Here is a 21,929-nt window from a genome sequence, read left to right on the forward strand (position 1 = left end):
ATGGAAAGGGAAAAATTCTAACTTGACAGCAGAGAACCCTGGCAGACACCACCTTAATCAAGAGATCAAGGTTATCCTCACCAATAATAAGCCACGTTGACAGCATGTACTCCCGATATGCAATGAGAAGGGCACTTCACCTCTGTGGAATATTTTTTCCTGAAAACCCACAATCCCGGTCTAATCATGAGAAAAACCCAAATTGAGGGACAGTCTATAAAATAGCTGACCAGTATACCTCAAAAAATTATCAGGAAAATGAAAGGTAAGAAAACACAGAAAAACTGGCATAGTATAAGGAGACTGAGAGAACACTTCAACTACATGCAGTGTGGTATCCTGTACAATGTTTAAGAAAAAACACTGGACTATCTTTACGACATGGGGTTCTAGGTGGATATCGTCAGTCAGTCCCCAAAGTACAAATCTTAAGGAGAAAAAAATGATATATCTGACTAAAATTAAGTATTTGTCAAGAAAAGTCTCCATAAAAAAGTCAAAGACAATCCACTGACTAGAAAAAAGAAATACATGCTTAACAAACATTTAGTCTCCAACGCCTGGGTGGCTCAGTCGTTAAACGTCTGCCTTCAGCTCAGGTCATGATCCCTGGGTCCTGAGATCGAGCCCCATATCGGGCTCCCTGCTCTGCGGGAAGCCTGCTTCTCCCTCTCCCACTCCCCATTGCTTGTGTTGCTGCTGTGTCTCTTTCTGTCAAATAAATAAATAAAATCTTAAAAAAAAGTTTAGTCTCTAGAATATATAAACAACCTCTGCAAATTCAACAGGAAAAGAAAAAAATCCTAATTTTTTAAATGGGCAAAGGATATGAACAGGAGAAGATACCAAAATGTACAATAAAAATTTGAGAAGATACTCAGTCCCACAATTTGGAAAATATAAACTAACACAATGATGTACGGAAAATTCAAAGAATTATGCTTACTATGAAAATAGCTTTTAGTGAAGGTGAAATGGCTGTTAAAACGTGTTTGTCTTTTACAGAAAATATTATACACAAGGAAACGTTCACTTAAGCATTTAAATATACTTACTTACTAAAACCAAAGTTGACTGACTGATCGCTGAGAATTTCAAACTGTACAGGACGATCACCCATGCAGTATTTTCTTAATAACTCAAGGCAGGTATGCAATGTTTTTCTTGAGGGCTTATTTTCATGAAAAAGATCACCACCTAACAAAATAAAATCCACCTAATCAACAGAAAACAGTGTGAAAATTAGTATGTTTTATGGGTAAGAACGTTAAACCTATAGATTAAAGGGGTAGGAAAAAAACTCATAAAAGATATTATTGTGTATGAAGATTTAAAGTTTTATATTTTATTTATTCAAGGGGCCTGCCAGTCTGTTGATTAATCTGACTCCAACTCAAGTTCTTAGGCCACCTTTCAAAAAAGCCACCTTCAAATTATTATACCAAACCTCTGACTCATTCTACTGGAAGTGACCATTATTTCTTTTTTTGTTGTTGTTATCTAAATCAAACACAAATTTAGCACTTTAACAGCACCTATGGACAAGAGAGCCAATTCAATTCAGATTACTCATTCAATTCATTCAACAATTATTTAGGGCTCCTACAGGCACTGGCACCTAAGGAAATAGCAATCTACAAAACAGATGATGTCCATGCTCTCATTAAACACTGACAAAGTGCAATTCCCTGTACTGGGCCCTGAGGATACAAATGATGGACAAAATACAACCTCTTTCCTAAATATGTTCAGAGTCTAATAGAAGAGACAAAGTGTTACACATCTGAAGAGAACTCAAACTCAGACATGCACTAGAATGGGTATGTAAACAAACCAGGAGTAGCAATGACATCACAATCAATTCTAACTGAAGGGAAAAAACTCATCTGAGGACAGGGAATCCAGAAGGGATATGCCAACACGGTGGCGTCTGAGTTGCACTATATAGAATAAATGAGACTTTAAGGAAGAGCATTCTAGAAACAAGAGAGAAGAAATTATATAGAAAAAGTGTTCAACACTCACACTTTCAGGAAGTGTATAATCTACCTAAAGAAACTTGATTAAATTCTTAATTATACAAGAGAACCCAGCAGTACAGATCACCTGGGCTACAGCAGTGAGGGGGAGCGGAATACAGCACCCCCAAAAGTGTCACTTTGGCACGTGGATTGTTTTGAGCTAAAGGCAGTTAAGACTGGGTAGACTCAGGAAAAGCTTTTTTTGTTTGTTTTATCCCCCTTAACTGCCTAAAAGAGTTTAGACAGGGGGCCTATATCAGGAAGAGAACTATTACCAGAGATAACTTTTTATCTCTACATGGCATGGCAAACATTTGCTCTTCCCATCTTCCTATGAATTATCTTCCTCTCCTTTGAAGCGCCAGACCTCTACCCCCTCTCTCCTCAGCTCAGGATGGCAATATAAGCCTCAATTACCTGTCAGGGAGTCTAATATATTTTTTTTTTAAGATTTTTTTTTTTTTTAATTTGAGAGAGAGAGAATGAGAGATAGAGAGCACAAGAGGGAAGAGGGTCAGAGGGAGAAGCAGACTCCCCGCTGAGCAGGAAGCCCGATGTGGGACTCGATCCCGGGACTCCAGGATCATGACCTGAGCCGAAGGCAGTCGCTTAACCAACTGAGCCAGCCAGGCGTCCCCAGGGAGTCTAATATTTTTATGAGGCTCCTGTACATACAAAATTTGTTTTGCTCCTGTTCATGTGTCTTATATCGATTTAATTATTAGACCAGCCCAAGAACCTAAAAGTTTTCCATCCTATAGTCAGAGAAGCTTCAATAAAAGTGTGGGACTAAAGCTAGGTCTTCAAAAATGAACAAGAGTTAAGGAAGAAAAGGATCACAACAGCATGGGAAAAAAACAACAAAGAAAACAAAACAAAAAACATTTCGAGGGGGAGTAGTGATCTAAACGATACAGTTTCACTTTTGCAAGACGAAGAGTTCTGGAGGTTGGTTACGCAGCAACGTGAATGGGCTTAATGCTGATAAAGTATACACTTAAAAATGGTTAAGATGGTAAATTTTGTTATGTGTATTTTACCACAAATTAAAAAAAATTCTTTTCATTTTTAAAAGCTGGTTTGTGACTCCAGGGAAGGCTGAAAAGGGCACAACTTGCTTCTGTGGTATTTCTGTCAAAAGTGAATCTAACCATGAGGAAATATCAGACAAATCCAACTGAAGATTCTCTAGCAGGAAACAGACCTCCTTTGGCTCACAAGTTTCTCTGCTCTCAGGGATAAGAGGAAGCCATCTTAAAAGGAGCTCGTACTAGATACTCCCTTATTCATTAACAAAATTTTAAGAGTTACCTACTGCTTGCTAGATCCTTCCTAGATTTTAAGATACAGCATGAACAAGCAGAAAAGATTTTTCACTCTCATGGGAGTTGACCTTCTAGTGGAGACGACTGATAGTAAACAAGTAGCCAATTCAATATATTATTTCAGACGGTGTTATGAAAAAAATAAAGAGTAATTGAAGTGTTTGGAGATATCCAGGAAGACCTCTCCAAAAAGGTAAAACATGCTCCCCAGACGTGCAGCAGTCCCAGAGTAGAACATTCTAGGGTGGATGGAGCATACTGAAGGATGCAGAGAGTTGTAAAAGTCTCCTGGCAGGGGCCAGATCAAGTTGAGCCTTGTAGTTTGAATTTTATTTTAGTCAATGGAAGGCCACTTGAAGATTTTAAGCAGCAGAGTGATAGGATCTGTTTTATGTTCACTTGGCTGCTATGCTGAATAGATGTAGGGAAAAAGAATGCAAATAGAAAGACCAATGGGGAGGCAATGCAGTCCAGCAAAATAGGATAAATGTTTTAGGCTAAACACATAGGCACAAAAACACCTTCCCTATACATTCAGGAGGAAGAACCAAAGGACCTGCAGAAAAACTGAACAAAACTCTGAGGAAAAGTCAAGGCTGAAGATACTAATTTGTAAGTCACAAGCATTTATGTTCACTCCCCAACTCTCTCCTAAAATGTCCAGGACATTTCAAGGGCTTGCTGGAACGTTGACCTGAATGCCCTATCCGAATCTCCAACTCAAATAGTCTAAATCAGAATTCATCACCTTCCCACATAAAGAAGTACCTCTTCCTTATTTAGAAGGTATTTCTATTATTGGTACCACCATTCACCCAAACTTAACATACTTTAGACTTTGTCCTCTCCCTTTTCCTCCCAAACTTAACACACTCTAGACATTGTCCTCTCCCTTTCCCTCAACTTCACCCCTGAAGTATGCAAATCTAATCTTTGAAATACCTCTTGCATTCACTTCCTCTTTTCCATCCCACGCCACGGTCTCCAATTCACCCTATACCCTGTTGCCAAAAGATTTTCCATTGAATTGGGTACAAACTCCTCAATCTGGCATTTGAAGCCCTCCTAATGCAGCTCAAACAGTCTTTCTGGTCTTTCAGCACGCTTTCTAACATATGGCCTACTAATGAGCCAAACCGACCTGTTGTACCCCTAACATACCTCATACTGTCTCACCTCTGTGCCCTTCTTCCTGCTTCCTGTGAAATGCACATTCTCTATGCTCTTCACCCATCAAAAGCCTACTCATTCTTCAAAGCCCAAGTTAAATGCCACCTCGTTCATTAAACTGATCTTGCTATCCTCTATATGTGATCTCTTCTACTTCTAAACTCCCAGAAAAGCTGATTGTAATTTTCTTATGGTTCTTACCACACAAGACCTTGCATCTGAGCATTATGGACATTTGTCTTACCTCACATACCAGTATCCTGTATGTTCTTGGCAAACAGAAACGATGAGTCATCTTTCCATTTCAAACAGAAACTGCCACAGGATCCTGCACTCAGTAAACACCCCATAAATATGTGTAAACTTTCACAAACTTCTAACAAAACCAACTCCTACTTGAATTAAGGTCACAAAGCACTTAAAATCTGCTTTGGATTTGTAGTATATTGATATTTAAGCAGGCAACGTGAGCACATGAGCCTATAAAACAAACCTCCAACTTTAAGAAAGGAAAAGAGTCTACTGACTAAGGGAGCATAGTAGAAACTGAAAAAATGTAAACCAAACTCACTTCCTTTTCCTGGGCAAGTCTTAAAATTTCATCCAGTGTTACAAATGTATCATTTCCTCTGACTGCATCTTTCTCCATAAATCCCAGATGAATATCTGTGGCAACTAAGATTTTAAATGTATTTTCATCATCACTATATAAAAAAAGAAGAAACATTTCAATATAATTCATTAAAAGATGCTAAGATTAAAATCTAAATTTAGAACATATATAATAGTAGTTATACAGTAAAATCACTTTTCTAGCTTTTAAAATAGGTCTGAAAATTTGAAGCATTCAACAGATCTTCAGTGTTACATAGTTTGCCTACACCTAATTCAAAACAGAACAAACACACGTGAACTTTAAAAAGATTCTGTGACTCCTTTCAAAAAAGTATAACCTTATTATAACTCCAGTGTTACACACTCCTTTGGACCCTGGACCTAAAAGCTTCGTTGTTTTCCAATTCTGTTCCATCCTGAAATCCCAAGAGGATTTGACCCCATATCTAAACTTGCTATTTATCTATTTTGCACTCTTCAAGGAAAATCAGAGTTGACTTAATTTAAAAAGCTCTTCTTACTTTGTAAGTAGATTTTGTCCCAAAAAAACTAGTAACTTACATTCAAGCCCCTAAAGACACCTGCTTGATTCTATTCCCTACATAAAGCTAGTGTTTCATTAACAAATCTGGCCAAGTAACAAAATAGAGTTACAATTCCATTTGAATTTGGTAGTATCCAAAGGTACTCTCATGTGAAGCAGCAATGTTGTAGTTATTAATACCTTCTTCAGTTTAATGTAACTTTTAACTTTCTTTAAAATACTTGGGGCACCTGGGTAGCTCAGTTGGTTAAGTGCCTGCCTTCCGCTCAGGTCAGGAATGTATCTCCGGGATCCCTGCTCAGTGAGGAGCCTGCTTCTCCCTCTCCCTCTGCCCCTCCCTCCCACTCGAGCTCTCTTTCTCAAATAAGTAAATAAAATCTTTAAAAAAATTTTTAAAAACCTTTCTTTAAAATACTTATGTATCTATGATCTCTTCTCAACTTCCACATGTAAAGAAATAGGTATTTCTATCTCTGAAAAATGAGAAAACTAAACAGAGAAATTAATTTATCGCACAAATAAGTGCAAGAAACAGGATTTAACCACTCAGTCTATTTTCACTAAACCATAATGAACTTAAAACAACTTTTAGATATATCTCCAAAATTGAAATCTTTATATATGAGATTTTTCCAGAAAAGACTTCTCTTCAGAAACTTCAAAGATGAAATACATGCACACAGTTCTAACTGCTACACACACACACAGGCTGATCAGAATACTTTCAAAATCACATTACCCTATGCAACCATAGCAATTTATAAAATATTTTCAAATGAATTCTCTCATTTAAACATCTAAATTAATCTGAGAAAGGCAATTTTGTTCCAATTATATACATAGAGTGAAGAAATTGATGCAAGGTTCAGAGAATTGCTAACTTGCCCAGGGTCACACAGTATTAACCAAGGAACTGAAATCGGGGTGAAACACTCCAAGTCTAAAGCTTTTTCCACATAACTTCTGATTCTTTTATTGATTTTCATTTTACTCAAATTCATTTCCAATTTATTCAATGCTAGAACAATTTACTACTCTAGCAATCTGCTTAAACAGGCTTGCCTTGACCAGTGTGACTTCCCCACAAAAGTTCAAGAATATTGATAGCGCTAATATTTCAAGACAAAACCTAAGAATATAAACTTATATACTACACTAATATACCAAATTACTGCAAGGCCTCAATCTATAGCTATATATTATCTTTTAGTTAGCAAACACATATTAATTTTTTAACATTCTAAATATTCTTTTTAATGACTAACATTTCTGTTCATAAGCAAGCTATTTACTGCTAATTTTTTAAGTAAGTTTTCGTTCATGGTGGTCATAGTTGATGCGCTTTAGGAATCCAAAGCAACAAAAAAGATCCCAGAAGACAAGTTCTTACAGGGCATCCGCAGGACTCATTTTTATAGTCAGTCCAGCTCCTCCGGAACCAGTTTTCTCTCCAAGTACTCCTGGGTTGTGTGATCAAATACGTCAGAAAACTCACTCGATTCCAAATTCTAGCAAATTCTAAAAGCAAAATTACATTATTGTAAAAACATATTCTTTTAAAAAACCACCAATTTTGGGAATCTCATTTTCATCTACGCACGTACTATATTTTTATGTTTTAAGGGCTAACAATAGAAAATAGCACATCTCCAGTACCATTTCACCATTATGATTAAACTATTGGAAACTAATGTTTATCAGATAAATGGACAGAAAGGGACACATACAGCAGTTCTGGTTTAGCACACAAACAACTCTGGACGTGCAGAAATGTTTTAAACAGCCTGCACAGGCTACCCTGGAGCGTCGAGAAAATCCCGTAATTCCTGCTCAACCACAGGACCGTTTAAAGCAATGGTCCAGTTTACGAAAAGAGAAGGGCCCAACCTTTAAAAACTAGTGTAAATAAACAAACACGTGCTCCGCGGAGAAACGCCATGCGCCCGCAAGGCAAGTAGAAAGGGCCAAAATATTCCGGGAACCCCTCCCACTCCCGGACTCCTGGCTCCTTCCAGATTCTAAGCCTCAACACACCACCCCCACCCACAACTGTCTGAAGCCAGAATCAGAACCCTCCAGGGCTTAGCAGACCCGTCCCATTCTTTCCAGAGAGTCAATCCACTTAGGGCTTCCGCCCGGGATCCCACAAAATAGGAGGCGGTACGATTCCTAAATTACCCCACACCTACACTATCCAAAGCCCCCGCACCAGACCCCCAGGCTGTCTTTTACCCGGGAAGAAGGAGCGGGATTCGTGAGAAAAAAAGCAACTGCACCTCGTGAGCCTGCACGTTAAAAACAACCCGCGGGGCCATAAACCTGAATTAGGCGGGGGGGGGGGGGGGGGGGGGGAAGCAACTCTTTCTCTCGCGATACCTCTGATGACGTAGCGCTTCAAGTCTTCTTCGGCTTTCATTGGCTGCCGAATGCCGTGAGCGAGCCGGGAAAGTAGCGGCAACGCCCCGCCCTCAAGCAGGAGCCAATCCTCAGAAGCCGAGGGACGACCCCGGAAGCGAGGTTCGCGACGGCGATGTTTCCCTTCTTTAAGGTGGGTAGCTCTTACTTGGCCCGGACCGCGGTCCTTGATCCTCTCGCGCCACCTAAAAACTGCCGGGCCCTTGGGGGCGGGTCACTTGTCGACCCCAATGAGCCCTGCAGTTCGGGCCGCGTCGTGGGTCCAGGGTAGGGCTGGAGCGGCTTCCCCACTCTTGGCTGTTTGGAAGGCCGTAGGCGCGACTCCGGGCCTGGGAAGTGACCAGTCGGTGCCAGAGGGCCGGGACTGGGGGCCTTCTCCCTCACTCCCACTCCCCAGAGTTAGAGTATTCGGACCCATTTATTCCCTGCTTCCCCTTATTTTCACCCCTGGATCCCGGGTTCAGCACATCTGTACTGCTTTGTGTTGATAGCAGTAAAATATAGTACAGTAAAAAAATAATGTGAAACTTTTGAATTAGAAAACTTGACCTTTTAGTTCCATTGAAGCATCCCTAATGTAGGGCAGGTTGTTTTATTCGGCGCCTTCACCGGTAAAAAGGGGTTTATGACCGCATCTGTCACTGAGTTATTTGTGAGGCGTTGACATAGTTTAGATCTCTGTCGAAATGTGTTCTTTTAAACATTCCCTATTTCTTCTTGGTTGAGGATCATCGAGTAAGAATCTTAATCGATTTTTTAAAATCCTGAGTCAGGGAGATGCACCTAGGTTTGACTCTTTAAATTAAATCATCTAAAATTAGAAAAGAAATTTTATATGTGAGTTACTGTATCTGGAGCACTAAGTTCAGAATTTATTTTAAAAAGTGGGGGGAGTTTTTATAGAAAGGAAAGGATAAAATATGTGCCTCATTGTTTCTGTATTTGATATAATTAAATGAACTTTATGGTATCTGTTCACAGTGTTTAATAAACTGATGTAGGATCATTTTTGTGTTGCAAGGTTCAGGAAATAGTTTGATAGTAAAAAAATGAGAACCCCAATGGGAGTTCCTACATACAGATCACAAATGCAGAGAACAAACTGGTGGTTACCAGAGGGGAGAGGGGTGAGGAGATAGACAAAATGGATGAAAGGTTTGAGGAGGTACAGGCTTCTAGTTATAAAATAAATAAGTCACAGAGATGAAAAGCACAGCATAGAGAAGATAGTCAACAATACAGTAAGTGTAGTCTGTAATACGGTATACTGTGAGGAGCATTGAGTAATGTATAGAATTGTCTAATCATTGTGTTTGTACACCTGAAACTAACACTGTATATCATCAATTCTTCAATAATAAAAAGTGAAAATTCCAGAAGAACTAATAAAACATAAAGTAATTTTGATGGGTCTCAGTAGACTCTGAAAAGCTGGGAAGAACTTGGAAATCCTTTAGTACAGTCATTATATTTTACAATGAAGTAACAGGCCCAGAGACGCTATTAGTCATAAGTGATAAATTTAAACCTAAGTTTAGTACTTTTGGCACTAGTAAAATCTAATGCCACATTAGGATTGAATACTGTTAAACTTGTGAAATTAGAAAGAAATTAGTATCTTAAGGGAAGTCCAACTCTGGAACTTCTCAGTAGCCATTCCAAACAAAATCAAGTGATAGGGCTTTAATTAGATTTAATTCTACAAATATTAATGCCCTCTGTATAAGTAGGACATAAATAAAAGTTAAATACAGTCTCTATCCTTAAGCTTATAATCTTCTAAGGAAATAATTAGTGCTGAAATAAGACAATAGGTAGAACAAAAAAGGCTACCAGAGAGAAATCTAATTTGGAAGTTCAAGAAAGACTGAATGGAAGAGAAAACATCTGAGAAGAGCCTTGAAAGACTGGTAGGATTTCAACAAATGAATCAGAAGCCTGAGAAATGGTATTTTTAAAAGATATTTATTATTTGCATTTTTAAAAATTGGTTAAGATTTAATAAGCTGTGTAACTCTAATACTGGTTTATAAATTAATGTGTCAGCTTAGCTGAATTAATGTCACTTCCTTCAAGAAGCCTTCTCTAATCCTTTAGGACTGTGTTCATTATAACTCTCTTGTATACTCATTGTGTCTGGACAGAATCCTGCCATGGCACAGCTCATGCTGTTGTTGCCAGTCACCTCCACTAGACAATAACCTTCCTGAGGTTAAGACATGGACCTTGTTCATTATTGAATCCCAGTACCCAAAGACTGGCATGGACCAGGCATTCTATTCATATTTGTTGAATGGTGAATGACAGCTGAAATTCAGTTCAGAACAAGAAGCCAACTAAGAACTATAGTTGTCTATCAATGAATGGGACTCCTTTTTAAAGCAGTGAATTTTCCCAAGCTGAAATTATTAAAGTAGAAATAGGATAATTATTACAGATGTTATAATAAAGATACTTGGATTGATGAGAGATTTGTACAGATTCCTTGGGGCTATTCCGTCTCTAAGAATGCCTAAGTCTTTGAAGTAATTTATTAGAAACTAAAAGTTTTTGTTTCTGCTTTACATCATCTGTGTGTCTAGTTTATAAAAATCATGAATATGCCTGTTTTTTAAATTATGGTTTAAAAGCTTTAAGCATTTATCACTCTTAGTATAATACAATAGTATCGAAACCAATAGATTCAGAATAATATAACCATTGACTTAGTAGAAGAAAAAAAATAAGGAGTTTTAACCATTAAAGGTATAGATAACAAATTTCAGCTCTGGTATTTAGAGAATGTAAAGACTACCAATAAAACCAAAAAGTTTAGACAGGGTTTATTGTGCATGTTTGGAAGACTTTGTAATTGATAAACAATTACTGTTTTGCTAATAATTTTTGTGTTTGTGTTTCCAGATCTTGATGGATAAAATAAAGCAGATATAATTCACCTCTAGAAAGATTATTTATACCCTGGCATTTGAAATGTTTTGTATTTAGTGTTATAGTAAAAATGGAAAAAGGGAAAGTAAATGATGATGGAAAACCAGACCCAGAAAATTCCTTGGACTTTTCTGAACATTTTAACCAACTTGAATTGTTGGAAACACATGGACACCTTATTCCCACTGGTACCCAAAGTCTCTGGGTAGGGAATTCTGACGAAGACGAGGAGCAAGATGAAAAAACTGAAGAGTGGTATCAATTGCAAGAAAAAAAGATGGAAAAAGATCCAAGCAAATTGCTTCTTTGGGCTGCGGAAAAAAATCGGGTAAAAAAACAAACAAAACAGTTAAAGAGGAAACCATAATATAGTAGGAAAAGTACTGGATTCAGAGCCAGAAGACCTGTCCCTGAACCTCTATTTGGTTTGTAACTTTGGGTAAATCCTACTGTTCCTGAACCTCTATTTTCTTACCTATAAAAATGGCCATGATAATACCTGTATCTTTTATACAGGATTTGAGGATCGAATGAGGCAATGTCCATGAAAGGACATAGTAAGTCACAAAGCATCCTACTGGGTATTATTTGGAAATTTAAGGGATAATTATAAAGTTAGCAAGAAATCACCTATATTTTTAAATCATTTATATTAAGTCATTAAGATCATCCTAGAGACAACTATCATTTAGAAGAGGGAGGATAGGAATTAACATGTTTTGAATATAAACTATACCATGTGCTTTACTACATTATTTAATTTAATCCTCATATATCCCCACAAAATAAGTAATATTCTTCCCTTTTACAGTTTAAGAAAATGGGATTCAGGAATATCAATTTGCCCAGTATCATGTAAGCAGTATCATCAAATATATTTTTCCCACTCAGCCACTTCTACTTCATTTTACTAAGTTCTTCCATGCTGGTGGTAGTAAATTAATAACCAAAAAGGTCCTGCATTTTTTGGATAACTTTTTCACCCAGGAGCATACTGCATCCCACCAGAGATCCAGAGACCAAACTGAAAATCACTTCCTGAAAACATGTTTCTAAGGTTGTTTTAGTTTGAAGGAGTTGAGCTCCTTAATCTCTAGATTTCCTTGTTACCGTTGTATTCTTCTGAGAAAGAAATTTATTTTTCAAAGTTTTATGCACAATGTATATTGTTGCGATAATCCTACTGTAGAAAAATCAGTTACTAGGTTTTCACTAATGAAGTGTAAAATATTAAATACAGTTATAGTCTGTATTATTCATCTAGGACTAAAGCTTATATGCAGTGGGCCTTAATTGGGCCAGGAGTAAGTGCATGATAGTCATACATTCGATACTGATTCGTGATTTTCAGAGAGTCACATTCTTAGGAAGCAAGAGAGTGGTTAACACTAACTTGTGCATTCTTAAATCTGTGGCCATCTGCCCCCCAAAGAAATCTTAAATCATTTTTATCTTAAAGTCCTCTGCTAACAAGTTATTATGGAACTTAAAAAAAAAATTAACACCACTAGACAGTTTAATTTTCTTCATTTACTGTTTTGGGTCACGTTGGGTTTTGAAAAGGTCCCTTTTCTTCTCAGCTTACCACAGTGCGGAGACTGCTGTCTGAAAAGGCCACTCATGTGAACGCTAGAGATGAAGATGAATATACCCCTCTTCATCGAGCAGCCTACAGTGGACACTTAGACGTGGTGCGTGAGCTGATCGCACAAGGGGCAGATGTCCATGCAGTGACTGTGGATGGCTGGACACCCCTGCACAGTGCTTGTAAGTGGAATAATACCAGAGTAGCTTCTTTCTTACTCCAGCACGATGCAGATATTAATGCCCAAACAAAAGGCCTCTTGACCCCCTTACATCTCGCCGCCGGCAACAGGGACAGCAAAGATACCCTGGAGCTCCTCCTGATGAACCGCTACATCAAACCAGGCCTGAAAAACAACTTGGAAGAAACGGCCTTTGATATTGCCAGGAGGACAAGTATCTATCACTACCTCTTTGAAATTGTGGAAGGCTGCACAAATTCTTCACCTCAGCCATAACGGTTCTAATAATTTTCTTGAGTTCCCAAGTACCAGTGCCTCCTTTGTGTGAGATAGGACATATCCCCATGATACAAGGTTGACATCAAAAGTTTCACAGTAGAAATCCAGTGGTACACATTCAAATGCCCTTCCAAGCGACATGCCTAACCTTGATGTCAAAATATATTTGAAAGTTGTTTGGATACATCTTTACTGATCTATGTGGACTTTGTAATTTTTATCAGAAATAATTTTAACACACTTAAAAACTTGTAACGGGTTGTACAGAAAACATGATATTTTTGGTGCTGATCCAAGAGAAGTGTATTTTTAAATATTCCCCCATCCTGGGTCTTTGTGGAGTATTTAGTATATTGACATGTATTTTTATAAGGTGAGGTAACTCAGAATTTAATTTAAAAAATTCAAGTATACTGGTGCAGTTCAGCTGTCTTCTCCACATCACTATGGCCATTTGCTTTCATTTTAAACCGTAAGAACTAACTTACTAGTGACTTGAATTGTCAGAAGTTTAAGAAAATGTTAAAAGAGCTTAGATCTTTGTCTTTTAGAGCGTAGACCATTTTTAGCAAAGTAGTTAGCTAAAGTGTTTAGTCCATGAATGTTATATACTTTGCCTCCGCTACCACAGTTCACACAATCCTGTGGACAGTCCTACCTCACCCTGGTCAACCCACATGATCCTTCTTCCATTGGTGAGTCAGCATGACAGTTTAGACATGCACACAACTCTACCTTGGTCCAAGAGATCATAATATATCTGCTCGCCAACTGGTTTTACCTGCCTAATCCTGTTTGGGGCACTGCTCAGATGGTCTCTCTCGTTCACAGGAAGTATCGATTTTTCCAAGGTCCTCCTTTTATACAAATCCTACAAAGGCAAAGAGACAAGGGAAAAGGAATTCTAAGAGTGAAGGGATGATGATTATACTGGGGCTAGATTATAAGTGGCTCAGGCTTTAAAAAGCCACAGTGTAGATGGTGACACAAGTATAAATATGAATATTCAGAAAAAAATAAAAGCTTTGAACAACAAAAATGGCACCAATTCTTTTTTTTTTTTTTTTTACTAGCACATATCTCCCTTGGACCCATAACCTATGTATTCATGGAGCATACATTGAGCAACTACTCGCTCAGTCTCCCCGGCAGGAGTTTCTCACTGACTACGTAGCCTCTCTGTGACTATTCCCAAAGGGTTTTTTCTCTTAACTTCTTAACACTGAGGAAGGAAAAGGAAACTAAACCAATGGCCCTCTTCTTCAGTTATATATTCACCAAGGTTTGTCTTTTTGAGCCAGCTCATGTGATCCAATCACTCTGGGTTAACTAATAATGTTATTTAATCAAATATGTTAGGTGGTTTTCGGGTTAAAAAAACTGAATCATCTCAGAAAAGTTAATGTATGAACTGAGTCATCATGACAAATAGGATTCAAGAAAGAGGAGAGCTTTAACTATACTGTGATCTCTGGCTAGGAGAGCCTCAGTTTCAGAGTATCAATGTCTACGATGCAAGGGTTTGGCAGAATGTTTTGGGTCCAGGGTGCCTGGGTGGCTCAGGCAGTTAAGCATCTGACTTGATTTTGGCTCAGATCATGATCTCAGGAAGGAGAGATGGAGCCCTGTGTCAGGCTCTGTGCTGGGCGTGGAGCCTGCTTAAGATTCTCTCCCTCTGCCCAACCCCCCCACTCCCCTCTCCCCCCCGCACATGCCCACATTCACACACTCTCTTTTTCTGTCTCTTAAAAAAAAGTGGCCCGATTTAGGGATACCAAATGATAGGTACAGCTGACAGGCAGTGACAATAGAATAGGACCCCATCTATCCTAGCAGACTGCTAAATGAGCTACCTGCTTACCTGAAAGTCACAGAGTCCATGGCTCCTTTCTTTGGAATGAGTTGCATCCATGGTTTATGTAAGCTTTCCACTTAAGTATGGGGCCAAAGAGGCCTCCTTATTTATGATAAGGAGCTGAGATGTGACTACTCCCTTGGTTTCAGGACTCAACATGCAACCAGTGCTGAGGAGCAAACTCCACATATAAGCAAAATCTCTTCTATCTCTGAGGGCAGAATTTGTATTGTTTGCTTCCTTTGTACTTTCCTTAGTATTTACTAGTGTTTCCTAACCACAGAAGGCATTCACTAATCATGCTTTTGACTCTTTACTTACCTGTACCTTCCAGTTTGCTTTAAGAAGGCTTAAAAAAAAAAAAGCTCAGTTTGCAAACAAAGTTTTCTCTAATCTGGCAGAGTTTATCCAAAGGCTTTTTTTTTTTAAATCTGTTTTTCGTAAATCTGGGCTTAATTTTATTAGCTTATATGCTTAAGGAAATGTGCTTTGTCATTATTCAAGGAGCATATCATAATTCACAGGCTCACAGTGAAATGAGTTGGCTTTTTCTAAATCTTAAATATGCTTCTACAGGGAGCTTTCTGACCCACAACCTACCACAGTGATAGGATTTAGAGTCTTTATTCTATGGGTGTAAAAGCATTCATTTATTTCTATTCATTGGCATCTATCAGGACAAAAATCCAAACACTTCCATTCCTGGAAACACTGTTTATGTCATTTTCAAAGGTCCCTTTCAGGCATCAGAGGTCTCCAACCACAAGAAACCCAAGGAATAAGAAAAAAAAAACAAAAGGATTATAGCAAATAATTACAAGGACTGAGAGGAAATCAGTTTCTGAGAGAAAATGTGTTTCCTGTATCCAGGGCTGAGAAGCTGAGAGTGGCTTATTTTTTGTTCTGTATACAGCTCCTCGATGCCTATTACATGAGTTCCTCTTTAAATTCATACCAAATTTTCCCCCCTTTCAGGATGAGTCTTATTAATGTTGAGCAAATGGAATAAAAACACTCATACTTGGTTCATCACTGATTATCCGGTCAATGCTCAGATACATTAATAGCCGTCATTATGAATTTAATGACATGGCCACATTTGCAAGTGGATCTCAGAGGAGCAGGATTTGTAGGCTAGAAAATCCGCTTAATGAAATAAATATAAAACCTAAAAGCAAACTGCCACCTAATTTTTTTTCTTCTTTTCATCGCATATGTTCAACCTTTCATCTCTATTAGATGTACAGTCTTTGAAAATTAGGCAAACTTCACTGGAGAGTTAATGCGAATTGATAAGGAGCACTGTCTCCTGAGCAGTCACTGGAGTTCCGTTTTCAGACACAGATAACTTAAACAGAGGCAATTTTTAGGAATCAAAAAAAAGGAGGGGGGCATCTGGGTGTTTTAGTCGGTTAAGCATCTGCCTTCAGCTCAGGTCATGATCCCAGGTTTCTGGGATAGAGCCCTACATTGGGCTCCCTGCTCAGAGGGGAGTCTGTTTCTCCCTCTCCCTCTCCCCTCCCCCCTGCTCGTGCTTTCTCTCTCAAATAAATAAAATCTTAAAAAAAAAAACAAACACAAGAAAGTGAACCTGCCCTTCTTTAAAAAATCAGGTGCCTATCCCGTGTTTTCATATTTCTTTTTTTTCTTTAAATTTTTTTATTGTTCTGTTAATCACCATACATGACATCATTAGTTTTTGATGTAGTGTTCCATGATTCATCGTTTGTGCATAACACCCAGTGCTCCACGCAGAATGTGCCCTCTTTAATACCCATCACCAGGCTAACCCATCCCCCCACCCCCTCCCATCTAGAACCCTCAGTTTGTTTTACAGAGTCCATCATCTCTCATGGTTCGTCTCCCCCTCCAATTTACTCCCCTTCATTCTTCCCCACCTGCTATCTTCTTTTTTTTTTCTTAACATATATTGCATTATTTGTTTCAGAGGTACAGATCTGTGATTCAGCAGTCTTGCACAATTCACAGCGCTCACCATAGCACATACCCTCCCCAATGTTTATCACCCAGCCACCCCATCCCTCTCACTCCCCCACCACTCCAGCAACCCTCAGTTTGTTTCCTGAGATTAAGAATTCCTCATATCAGTGAGGTCATAGGATACATGTCTTTCTCTGATTGACTTATTTCACTCAGCATAACACCCTCCAGTTCCATCCATGTCATTGCAAATGGCAAGATCTCATTCCTTTTGATGGCTGCATAATATTCCATTGTGTATATATACTACATCTTTATCCATTCAGCTGTCGATGGACATCTAGGCTCTTTCCACAGTTTGGCTATTGTGGACATTGCTGCTATAAACATCGGGGTGCACGTACCCCTTTGGATCCTTACATTTGTATCTTTGGGGTAAATACCCAGTAGTGCAATTGCTGGATCATATGGTAGCTCTATTTTCAACTTTTTGAGGAAACTCTATACTGTTTTCCAGAGTTGTTGCACCAGCTTGCATTCCCACCAACAGTGTAGGAGGGTTCCCCTTTCTCCGCATCCCCGCCAACATCTGTCGTTTCCTGACTTGTTAATTTTAGCCATTCTGACTGGTGTGAGGTGGTATCTCATTGAGGTTTCGATTTGGATTTCCCTGATGCCGAGCGATGTGGAGCACTTTTTCATGTGTCTATTGGCCATTTGGATGTCTTCTTTGGAAAAATGTCTGTTCATGTCTTCTGCCCATTTCTTGATTGGATTATTTGTTCTTTGGGTGTTGAGTTTGATAAATTCTTTATAGATTTTGGATACTAGCCCTTTATCTGATATGTCATTTGCAAAAATCTTCTTCCATTCTGTCGGTTGTCTTTTGGTTTTGTTGACTGTTCTTTTGCTGTGCAAAAGGTTTTTATCTTGATGAAATCCCAAGAGTTCATTTTTGCCCTTGCTTTCCTTGCCTTTGGCGATGTTTCTAGGAAGAAGTTGCTGCGGCTGAGGTCGAAGAGGTTGCTGCCTGTGTTCTCCTTTAGGATTTTGATGTACTCCTGTCTCACATTTAGGTCTTTCAACCATTTTGAGTCATTTTTGTGTGTGGTGTAAGGAGATGGTCCAGTTTCATTCTTCTGCATGTGGCTGTCCAATTTTCCCAACACCATTTGTTGAAGAGACTGTCTCTTCCATTGGACATTCTTTCCTGCTTTGTCAAAGATTAGTTGACCATAGAGTTGAGGGTCCATTTCTGCGCTCTCTATTCTGTTCCATTGATCGATGTGTCTGTTTTTGTGCCAGTACCATACTGTCTTGATGATGACAGCTTTGTAATAGAGCTGGAAGTCCGGAATTGTGATGCCACCAGCTTTTATCCCGTGTTTTCAAACCTCAATTTAATAATTCACGAAGAAAACGTATCCTAACTGAAGGGACAAACCCTAGGACCAAGACACAGCTCTGTTGTGAGAATCATATTAAGACCGGATGCAAAAATCAGATCCTTCACGGCACATACCAGAAAAAAGCCCTAGAGTTCAGATTTGCTTTCACATGCTTTTGCATGTTTTTTTATTTGAAGATATGCAAAGCCTATGAGAAGAATCAAAAGGGAGAAAAAGGTGTTAGGGTCTTCATCCGTTCTTTTCATTTTAGTCTGCACCCTTGGACACAATGAGGAGGTTTTGGGTTCCACCTAGAAAAGTAGTTATATGTCAGTGTTCCTCACATTATTGACATTGGAGACAAATAGTTCTTTGTTGTGGGGAGCATCCTGTGCCTTGTAGGATGTTAGGCAGCATTCTTGGCCTTGACTTTGTAGATGCCAGTAGTGTCTCCTACTCCCTGTCCCCAGCTCTGACAAATGTGTCCAGACATTGCCAAATATTCCCTGCTGTATGTAAGGCAGAAGCTTTCATAATTTGGCTAGCCTCAAAGTTGTTTAGCATGCAATTAAATTTTATTTGATGTACATTTTTTTATATTCCAAATATTCATCAGTATACATTCAAAAATTAGATCATCACTGATTCTATTTTAAATTTTTAGTATTTTATTAATGAGAGTCTTTGAACATATTCAAAAATTGGGATAAAATATACATTAAGAAAAAGAAAACTCTTCAATACTGAGTATCATTGGTAAAAACAGCCCACCTCCTACTCCCAACTTTGGCTTCTAGGAAACTTACTCCTTAGTTCAGATGAGTTTATTTTTAGGGAAATTCTAACTTCTGGGTATTAGTGGGTATAATAATCAAATCCTGATTTTTAATAGGTTGCACTATTACAACTGTAAATTTTTTATTGCATTGCTGGATAAAATGCTCTTAGGTTGACACAGAGGCTTTTTACTTCTAGAAGGGATAAGAAAAGCCAACACCTTCTGTCAGAGAAGAATGAACTGAGGAGGGAGCTAGCAGCTTCCCAGTGTAAACAGCTGAGAAAATAGATAATTTCTTAATGTCTTTACAGATCTAAAATTTTAGTTTCGTACTTAAATACAAAAATAATATCGTATAATTTTTTGGCAATTACTTTCACCTTAAAAATTAATTCCAAGATGAAATGTATCAAAATCAATGTAAAAAAATTTCACATCTGATCATCAGCCTTCCCCAGTCATCTTTTTTTTTTTTTTTAAGATTTTATTTATTTGACACAGAGAGATAGTGAGAGCAGGAACACAAGCAGGGGGAGTGGGGGAGGGAGAAGCAGGCTTCCCGCCGAGCAGGGAGCCCGATGTGGGACTCGATCCCAGGACCTTGGGATCATGACCTGAGCCAAAGGCATACACTTAATGACTGAGCCACCCAGGCGCCCCCCAGTCATCTTTTATGTAATGCATGAGTGACATAGTCTCATCTGATCTTGTTTATAAAAGTTCTTACATGTCCCAGATGTGATACACCAGACCACTGTGATAATATTAATAGCTAACAATCGAGTGCTTGCCATGTACCCTCTCTGCTGTAGACGCTCACTAACATTATCTCATGATAACCTTTGAGATGCCATCGTACAAGTCTCTTCACTTGGGCTTATGGAGGTTAAGTAAATGACCCACTGTCAGGAACTATGTTTCCAGAAAGCTCACATTCAAATACAGCTTTTCATCTGTGGTGTCCTTGAATCTTAATATCCATGTACCACCAATTAGTCTATCAAATAATCACAACAAAAATTCCATTTTCTTTCAAATTATTAGTTTATTTACAGTAGTGTTTGGGGACATAAAAATTACCCTTATTAGGAGCAAATTGCATTTTATGGCATAAAACATTAAGCAATTCCTAAGTCATAAGAGCCAAAGCAATTTTTAAAAAGAACAACAAAGCTGGGGGATTTATACAACCTGATTTCAAAACTAACCGAAATGGCAGTATCAAGACAGTGCGGTATTGGATAGACATGTAGATTGATAGGAAAAAAGAGAATCTGGGAACAGATCCAGATATAAATGGTCAATTATTTTTGACAAAGGTGCCAAGGACTGCAGTAGGAAATTCTCTTAAAGAAATAGTGCTGTGTTCCAACTGAATATCCATTTGGGGGAAAAATTAACTCATTTATAGACAGCAGAGCAGTGGTTGCCTGGCAACAGGGACAGAAGTTGGATTGCAAAAGGGCAGGAAGAGTCTTTCAGAGGAGATGGAAATGTTCTATATCTTGTTTGTGATGGTAGTTTTGCAGATGTATACAACTGCCCAAGTCATTGAGTTGTATTCTTTAAATGGAATGTAGGTTTTTGTACATAAGTTATACTTTAATAAAGTTGATTTTTAAAAGTAGGTATCCAGAGATGACTAGTTTCATCCTTGTGTTATTTTCCATAGCAAGCAAGGGGCATATGGAAACCTCTTCAGTGAATTCTAGGGGTATAACTTTCTGGATGCTGCAGAGTCCTGTGAGTCATAGATGAAGAAGAAGAAGGAGAAGGGGAAGGGGAAGGGGAGGAGAAGGAGGGGGGAGGAGGAGGAGGGGGGAGGAGGAGGAGGGGGAGGAGAAGAAGGAGGAGGGAGGAGGAGGGGAGGAGAGGGGGAGGAGAAGGTAGAGGAGGAGGGGGAGGAGAAGGTAGAGGAGGAGGGGGAGGAGGAGGGGGGAGGAGAAGGTAGAGGAGGAGGGGGAGGAGAGGGGAGGAGAAGGTAGAGGAGGAGGGGGAGGAGAGGGGGAGGAGAAGGTAGAGAAGGGGGGAGGAGAAGGTAGAGGAGGAGGGGGAGGAGAGGGGGAGGAGAAGGTAGAGAAGGAGGGGGAGGAGAAGGTAGAGGAGGAGGGGGAGGAGAGGGGGAGGAGGGGGAGGAGAAGGTAGAGGAGGGGGGAGGAGAGGGGGAGGAGGGGGGAGGAGAAGGTAGAGGAGGAGGGGGAGGAGAAGGTAGAGGAGGAGGGGGAGGAGAAGGTAGAGGAGGAGGGGAGGAGAAGGTAGAGGAGGAGGGGAGGAGAAGGTAGAGGAGGAGGGGAGGAGAAGGTAGAGGAGGAGGGGAGGAGAAGGTAGAGGAGGAGGGGGAGGAGAAGGTAGAGGAGGAGGGGGAGGGGAGGGGGAGGAGAAGGTAGAGGAGAAGGTAGAGGAGGAGGGGGAGGAGAAGGTAGAGGAGGGGGAGGAGAAGGTAGAGGAGGAGGGGGAGGAGAAGGTAGAGGAGGAGGGGAGGAGAAGGTAGAGGAGGAGGGGAGGAGAAGGTAGAGGAGGAGGGGGAGGAGAAGGAGGGGAAGAAGGAAGAGGGGGAGGGGAAGGAGGAGGGGGAGGAGGAGGAGGGAGAGGAGAAGACATCACCAATTTACTGGAATTTTACAATCCCAAGCAAAAAGCCCTTTATAACAGGAAGGAATATTTTCTCCATTAAATGATAGAGTAGGAAACAAAATAATTCCCCTAAAATTAGTCCATTTGACAGCATTCAACAAATTTGAAAAGATGGCTTAGTTACTATAAGAAGGACTTTGATGGCTTTTTAAATAATTTAGATGAGGACTGTTAGAATCTAGAATAGGAAACCAAAATGGTTACAGCATCTACTTCTCTGAAGAAAAAACAGTAGCATTAAACATCCATTGCTTTATTCAATTGCCCTGT

At 39.4% G+C, this 21,929-nt stretch overlaps 2 protein-coding genes across 5 annotated transcripts in view; one reads left to right on the top strand and one right to left on the bottom strand.

Annotated features, from left to right (window-relative positions):
- The window catches only part of MRE11 (MRE11 double strand break repair nuclease), a 77,838-nt gene extending 69,832 nt beyond the window's left edge, over positions 1-8,006 (bottom strand). The window contains exons 1-4 of one of the 3 annotated variants that reach the window (XM_028119612.2): positions 7,952-8,006; positions 7,066-7,193; positions 5,088-5,220; positions 1,056-1,216 (exon numbers count right to left, since the gene is read on the bottom strand). In XM_028119612.2, the coding sequence (XP_027975413.1) occupies positions 1,056-1,216; positions 5,088-5,220; positions 7,066-7,085 (314 nt within the window). In that variant the 5' untranslated portion in view covers positions 7,086-7,193; positions 7,952-8,006. Of the gene's footprint in view, positions 1-1,055; positions 1,217-4,760; positions 5,015-5,087; positions 5,221-7,065; positions 7,194-7,907 lie in introns of those variants that run through there. The other 2 variants (XM_028119611.2, XM_028119613.2) reach the window with 2 other exon arrangements.
- Positions 8,007-8,171: 165 nt separating this feature from the next.
- On the top strand, positions 8,172-14,088 carry ANKRD49 (ankyrin repeat domain 49). 2 transcript variants are annotated; one of them, XM_028119653.2, is made up of 3 exons: positions 8,172-8,223; positions 10,992-11,346; positions 12,599-14,088. In XM_028119653.2, exons 2-3 carry the CDS (start codon positions 11,089-11,091, stop codon positions 13,058-13,060), a joined length of 720 nt encoding a protein of 239 aa, XP_027975454.1. In that variant the 5' UTR covers positions 8,172-8,223; positions 10,992-11,088; the 3' UTR covers positions 13,061-14,088. The 2 variants fall into 2 exon arrangements, with proteins under 2 accessions (XP_027975454.1, XP_027975455.1); XM_028119654.2 differs by lacking the exon at positions 8,172-8,223 and adding an exon at positions 9,651-10,038.
- The last annotated feature ends 7,841 nt before the right edge of the window (positions 14,089-21,929 follow it).

Source organism: Eumetopias jubatus, unplaced genomic scaffold, assembly GCF_037043125.1.
Source record: "Eumetopias jubatus isolate StellerSeaLion01/CBP00866 unplaced genomic scaffold, mEumJub1_p1.0 scaffold_13, whole genome shotgun sequence".
In the NCBI taxonomy this organism is placed as follows: domain Eukaryota; kingdom Metazoa; phylum Chordata; class Mammalia; order Carnivora; family Otariidae; genus Eumetopias; species Eumetopias jubatus.